At 42.7% G+C, this 7,220-nt stretch overlaps 2 protein-coding genes across 2 annotated transcripts; one reads left to right on the plus strand and one right to left on the minus strand.

The window, feature by feature from the left end:
* The first annotated feature begins 2,280 nt into the window (after nucleotides 1–2,280).
* Nucleotides 2,281–4,362, plus strand: LOC148546726 (uncharacterized). The gene is made up of 2 exons (XM_088499327.1): nucleotides 2,281–2,539; nucleotides 3,713–4,362. Exons 1-2 carry the CDS (start codon nucleotides 2,281–2,283, stop codon nucleotides 4,360–4,362), a joined length of 909 nt encoding a protein of 302 aa, XP_088355453.1.
* Nucleotides 4,363–6,141: 1,779 nt separating this feature from the next.
* Nucleotides 6,142–6,585, minus strand: LOC148546727 (uncharacterized). The gene has a single exon (XM_088497981.1). The coding sequence runs from the start codon at nucleotides 6,583–6,585 to the stop codon at nucleotides 6,142–6,144; it is 444 nt and encodes a 147-aa protein (XP_088354107.1).
* Between the last annotated feature and the right edge of the window lie 635 nt (nucleotides 6,586–7,220).

Genomic DNA, 7,220 nt, shown 5'->3' on the forward strand with positions numbered 1-7,220 from the left:
GAGCTGAGGTTTCTGCATTTTCTGGAAAAGCGGAGCCTCCATGTTGAGAGAAAGATGCAAATAAATACCAACCGAGCTGCGAAAGTACACTACACACCAGATTGAACAGCGGGGTTTGGTATTTTTTGACCGAGGCTTAGTCAGGGTGAATGCATCTTAGGTCTAGGAATTTTATTATAACTTCTACAAAGTGACCCTTGATGCAGTTCAACTCCGAGGCAGGCAGATTCTAGTCGCAGAGGAAGCAATTGAAGAGATCCTCCACTTTTAACCCAAAGTAACTGCTAAAGATGATTTTTACAAGGATGAAGAGGCAATCCACCTCATGGAGTTTGATTGGGATGCCGTCCTCCAAACTATAGCTATCCTGACAATCCATGGGTATATGGACCGTCAAAGCCGAGTTTGAAGGGCATAAAGGTCAAGTATCTTACCGTCGAGGCTAGGCTGTGGCAGCAGATCATGAGTAATTATGTTGATCCGTTACCCTAAGAACGGTCTATACCAGAAACTTTGGAACCAGGATCAACACATAACCTCCCCGCAAATCTCTCCACGTAAAAACTAAAGTCCCGAATCTCGGGCTACCAACAAGGACCACGTCAAAACCGATAACAAATGATACGAATAACTACCTTCAATATCTCCATTATAAATAGGTGACTTATTCACCCACAGGTATGATATACATTCAGTCTTACTCTAAATTACCTTAGATTCTTACTTACTCTTACTTACTTGAGTGTTGGAGTCCCTTTGCAGGTGCCCAACGCTGCCTTCCCAGCAAGTAGACGACGTTCCACACTTTGTGATCCATGGAAAGCCGGTTCGAACTCCCGCGAGGCGAGCTATACCTCAGAGCGTCCAGATCCACACAGGAATAATTGTAGCCCACCGTGGGGCCTTGACTTTTTCTAACCCCACAACTCTTTATTCTCTACATTTTCTAATCTTTTTTGCAGGCCACAGCATATGGCGGACGAGCACAGCCACACTCCCTTGAACACTAACCAGGCCGAACTTCTGGCGATCAATGATGCCCTCAAGGCCGAGAACCAGAGAATGGCCGAACTCTTACGCCAGAAGCAGCACGACCATAGCAAGGGAGGAGAACACAAGAACGCTGAAGACAAAGACAACAACGATGAGCACACATCAGAGACAAAACACACTATACTCAATCCCCTGAAAACAACCACCAAAAGAACCAACCCCTTTACAAAAGAAGTCATGAGCTTCGAAATGCCCAAGAACTTCACCCTACCAATGACTTTAAAACCCTACCAAGGAATAGGAGACTCGAATGTCCACGTCACTGAATTCCACACTATGATGTTCATGAACAAAGAATCCAACCTAATTTTGTGCCGCACTTTCCCGACCTTTCTGGATGGAGTCGCCCTAATTTGGTTCTCCAACCTCCCTGAAGGTTCCATCTCCAATTTTGATGTGCTGGCCAACCAGTTTGTCAATCATTTTGCCGCATCCAAAATATACGTCCACAATTCCAACTACCTGAGCACTATCAAACAAGGGCCGAACGAAAGCCTGAAAGACTACATGACTAGGTTCGCGGAAGCAACCAATGAAATACCCAACCTAAACCCTGAAGTCTACCTTTACGCCCTAAAGAGTGGTCTTCGCCCAGGAAAATTTCAAGAGACCATAGTTATAGCAAAACCGAAGACTCTAGCTGAATTCTGAGAAAAAGCAACAACCGAGATCGAAATTGAGGAATTCCAAGCATTGTGAAGAGTGGAAAAGCCTACCTCAAACAGAAAAGACGAAAGACGAAACAAGCATTCGAGCAGTAGAACAAACCAGAGGTCATTTAGACTGACACCTAAGTTCGACAACTACACTCCCCTTAATACAAAAAGGGAAGACATTATAAAAGACATCCTGCATTCAAAAGTCATCAAACCTCCAAACAGGGCTGGTACATATCAAGACCAGCGATATGTAGACAAATCCAAACACTGCGCCTTCCATCAGAAATACAGACACACCACAGATGACTGTGTAATAGCAAAGGATGTCCTCGAAAATCTAGCCCGCCAAGGACTACTGGATAAATACATCGAAAGCCACGGACGAAAGCGGAACACAGAAGACCTCGGTCAGCAACCTAAAACAACTGACAATTCCTGAGATAAAGGGAAAAATGTAGACAATGATGTTAACCCACCTCACAGAGAAATAAATTGCATTTTCGGTGGTTTTGCAGGTGGAGGATGTATAAACTCGGCAAGAAAAAGGTCGTACCGAGCTATGATGACCATGACAGGGTCAACCTTGTCCCAACTCGCCAAGAAGGACAAACCAGAGATCTCGTTCCTCCCTAAGGACTATAAGGAAACTGACCGCAACCTGGATGACCCCGTAGTCATCACAGCACAGCTCGGAGAGCCATTAGTAAAGAAGATCCTGATGGATCCGGGGAGCAGCGCAGATGTGCTATTTTACTCAACATTTCAAAAGATGAAGCTAAGTGACAAAGCTCTCCAGCCATCACTCGGGGAACTGGTAGGTCAATCAGGTGAGTGAGTTTCTATCCGAGGCTACATTTGTTACAAACCACATTTGGAGATTATACTAACAGCAAAACCATAGATATACAATACCTTGTTGTTGATTGCAAAAGTCCTTACAATATAATCTTAGGCAAACCCTCCTTAAATGCATTCAGCACTATTGTCTCTACTGTGCACTTGTGTGTTAAGTTTCTTTCATAGGATAACAAAGTAGTTACAATTCATGGGGACCAGAAGGAAGCCAAGAAGTTCTATAACGCTAGCCTAAAAACCAAATATCCAAGACAACCCGAGCAGCAGTATGTCCAGGCAGTATACAATTCGAGTCACTTACCACCCCTGGCCGACTTGGACCCTTGGACCAACTATCAAGAAAGACCGATGCCAACAGACGACCTTACAAAGGTTTAGCTAATGGCCGAGGAAGGAAAGCATACATACCTCGGCAACGCACTAAACAATGGAGAACGGAAGGAACTAGCCAAGCTATTAAGGTAAAATGCCGACCTATTCGCATGGACCCCAACAGATATGCCAGGGATAGACCCCAACGTCATTTGTCACAAGCTAGCCATCAACCCATCAATCTGACCTATAGCTCAAAAGAAAAGACACCCCGGCGCAGAGAAGAGAGCAGCTTCCCTGGAGGAAACCCAAAAACTTCTCAACGTTGGTTTCATCAAAGAGCTCAGGTATTCCACTTGGTTAGCCAACGTGGTGATGGTAAAGAAGAACAACGATAAGTAGAGGATGTGTGTGGACTACACAGACCTTAACAAGGCACAACATGAAGTTCAATCCAGAAAAGTGCGCTTTTGGAGTGCAGAGCGGGAAATTTCTCGGTTTCATGCTAACTTGCCTAGGTATTGAAGCCAACCCCGAAAAATGCCAGGCAATCCTAAACATGAGAAGCCCAAAGACGGTCAAAGAAGTTCAATAATTAACTGGCCGACTTGCAGCATTGGCCAGGTTTTTACCCCGCATAGCTCACCGATCACATCATTTTTTCAAGACTCTAAGAAAACAACAAAAGTTCGAATGGACCAAAGAGTGCGAAGAAGCCTTTGCCGAACTCAAAACCATACTATCAGAGCCACCAATCCTTCAAACCCTAAAGGTTGGTAAACAACTTTATCTCTATTTATCTGTTACTAATCATGCTATCAATTCTGTCTCAGTAACAGAAACAGGAAAGCAACAACACCCGGTATACTTCGTCAGCAAATCCCTTCAGAATGCCGAGGTCCGATACCCGAAGCTAGAAAAGCTGGCTCTGGCCCTTGTAACAACGGTCAGACGCTTGCGGCATTACTTCCAAAGCCATACCATTGTGGTCAGAACCGAGCAACCCCTAAGACAAATTCTGACGAAACCCAAACTGGCAGGAAGATTAATCAAATGGTCGATCAAGCTGTCAGAATATGACATCCAATACCAGTCCCGAGGTGCCATCAAATCTCAAGCACTAGCTGACTTCATCGCAGAACTCACTTTAGAAGAACAAGGTCCTACAGATAACAAATGGAGACTATACGTCGACGGAGCTTCAAACAGTAAGGGCTCCGAAGCAGGAATACTACTTGAGGACGAACAAGGAACATCATTAGAGCAATCCCTACAATTTACTTTCCATGCAAGCAATAACCAAGTAGAATACGAAGTGCTAATAGCTAGACTACGACTGGCCCACACAATAGGCATCACACAGCTAAGCATCAAATGCGACTCCTTACTTTTGGTACAACAGGTAACAGGTAATTTCCAGGTAAAGGATCCATTACTAGAAAAATACAACACTATTGTCAATAACCTTGTAACCGGTTTTTAAAAATTCGATATATCCCACATACCTCGGGAAGAAAATGATAGAGCATATATCCTTTCAAAATTAGCAACAACAAGAAGTCAAACTAAGACACCTATATTATCCCAACTAACGCTTGATGAACCAAGTGTTATGCTAACAACAATTTCAAGTATCTTGCAGGAAGATGACTGGCGAACACCTTTCATAAATTACTTGCAAACAGGTGACATACCCGACAACATTCAAAATAAAAGAAAATTCAAAAGAAGAGCAAGTTTTTACACAATACTCGGCTCCGAACTATACAAAAGAGGTTTTACAAGGCCTCTCGTAAAATGCCTAAACATGGCAGAGGCCAAAGTGGCAATGGATGAAGTTCATGAAAGCGTTTGTAGAACACACATAGGAGGACGAAGCTTAGCTTCTAAAATCCTCCGAGCAGGTTATTATTGGCCGACGTTGCAACAAGACTGCATGCATAAAATTAAACATTGTGATCATTGCCAACGTCACGCACCAATCATCCACAACCTAGCCGAACAGTTACACTCATCTGAGGTGAGCTGGCCATTCAACAAGTAGGGACTAGACATCCTCGGACCTTTTCCACCCGCTTTAGGCCAGGTTAGGTTAAATTTTTAATTGTTGTCATTGACTATTTTAGAAAATGGATAGAAGCAATAACATTGGCAAAAAGAACTTCCGAAAAAATGATTTCTTTCGTATGGAAAAACATACTCTGCCGATTTGTATTCCTCAATCCATTATCACTGATAATGGTAGACAATTTATAGATAAAAAATTCACAAATTTCTTACAAAATTTCAAAATAGTTTAACAGTTTTCGTCTGTCGAACGTCCACAAACTAACAGTTTAGCCGAAACTGCCAATAAGATCATTTTACAGGGCCTTAGAAAGAAACTTGAAGACTCAAAAGGAGAATGGGCCGAGCTTATCCCTAAAGTACTGTGGAGCTATGACACAACAGAACAATCGTCAACAAAGAAAACTCGTTTTAGGTTGGTATACGGATGTGATGCCATGCTACCCATTGAGGTCTCTCTACAAAATCCCAGAACTACAAACGTCAGCGAAAGCAACAACATCGAAAACAGAAGAACCGAGCTTGACCTCCTCGAAGAAAGCTGAAACAAGTCAACACTACAACAACTAGTTGCTATACGAGCTATAGCTCGAAAATACAACAAAAAACTCAAACCGAGGACATTCTTAGAAGGAGACCTCATTCTCAGAAGAATAGAAAACGTACAAAAACCACAAGGACATGGCAAGCTAAGCACCAATTGGGAAGGCCCATTCCGGATCCAAAAAGTCATCGGCAAAGGAGCCTACAAATTACAAAAGCTTGATGGAACTATCCTACTAAACAGTTGGAACATATCTTCTTTAAGAATGTATTTCAGTTAGACTATAAGTCGGGCATGGTGATGCACTCTTTTTCCTACTACCAGATTTTATCCCTAAGAAGGGTTTTGCTGGAGAGGTTTTAATGAGGCACACCACCCCGCACTCTTTCATTCATCATCTTACAATACAAACATTACCTATTATCTATATTACATTCTCTATCCTACTCGGCCGAGTACTACTAACCCAAAAATTCGAAGTATTCAAACAAATCTTTCACAAAAATCAAACATGCAACAAAATCTTAACATTATCAAATTTGTTTGGCTAAGTACAAGCCAGCAGTTCAAAATAAACACATCAAATAAAGCTAACGGCTATAAGCCTAAAGGTTCCAAAATACATACATAAAAACAACAATCTATTATAAGCTAAATATTTGGGTTTTCACCCTCCCCTTCAACACCATCATCATCATCAACCAACTCATCGCCAACAACAACCTTACACGGATTCATCGCAGACAAATAAGCAGCAGGCGCCAGATGTTTTGCTTGCTCAACTGCTCTCTCAAAACCAGCAGCGAACATTTCAATCCCATGATCCTCCTTCTCAGTCTCAAGCAGCTTCTTCTGAGCACCGAGAACTATCAACCTAGCCTCCAAAGCAGTCTTCTCCTCGCCAAGCATTTTACCAGCATCCTCGGCGACTGTCAGTTTCCCTTGCAAAGAATCCACCAAATCTAGAGCAGTATGAAGCTTATTCCCCTTCTCCAAATTATCCTGCATCAGCTGATCAACCGTAGCTTTATCGAACGAATCCCTCGCATGCTTCAACTCCTGTGTTCGGCCAATAGACATCAGCTGAGCTCCCATCACATGAAATAACCAGCAAAATAAATTAAACCAACACAAACTAACGCTACTAAAGAGAGCTGAGTAAAAATATTATACCCGAAGATACTGACAAACTCCAATATCACCAACCTCCTGAACGAGCTTGACATCAGATGGACTTTGAGAATACTCATTGGCCACCATACTCAACGGGAAGTGTTCACTCCAAAGGGAAGTCAAGTCCTCATCTCCTCTGTAGCCATGAAGCACTCTCTGGTTTTCAGTAAAACGCTTCACCTCCAAATCAACATCCTTCCCGCCGAGCTTATCCTCGGCCAAGTTCACAGGCCTATCCTTTTTGCCCTCACCCCTTTTTCGTTTAAAACTAATTTTCTTAACAGGAGATGGTTGATCAACCTCGGCACCCTTCTCTGCCATAATATGACTACTAGAACCCTGCTTTTCAACGTTTTTGTCCGAAAATAAGCTCACAGGCTACTCGAAGTCACCTTGGGAGCTTTCTCAACTGCAAAAAAATAAGCAGCAAAGGAATTACAAACCATAACCAATCATATACAAACAAACTACACACAACCATTACCCATGTATCCAACCAATGCATCTTTATCCGTTTCCAACTCAAGAAGTTCAATAACCAACAAGAAGCCCGAAGA

The sequence above is a fragment of the Arachis ipaensis genome, chromosome B9 (assembly GCF_059453495.1).
Source record: "Arachis ipaensis isolate K30076 ecotype BB chromosome B9, ASM5945349v1, whole genome shotgun sequence".
Lineage (NCBI taxonomy): Eukaryota > Viridiplantae > Streptophyta > Magnoliopsida > Fabales > Fabaceae > Arachis > Arachis ipaensis.

Coding starts and splice junctions, on each gene's coding strand:
- LOC148546726 (XM_088499327.1), top strand. CDS start 2,281: ATGACAGGGTCAACCTTGTCCCAACTCGCCAAGAAGGACAAACCAGAG. Junction 2,540..3,712: donor GGAACTGGTAGGTCAATCAG/GTGAGTGAGTTT, acceptor ATTCTGTCTCAG/TAACAGAAACAGGAAAGCAA.
- LOC148546727 (XM_088497981.1), bottom strand. CDS start 6,585: ATGGGAGCTCAGCTGATGTCTATTGGCCGAACACAGGAGTTGAAGCAT.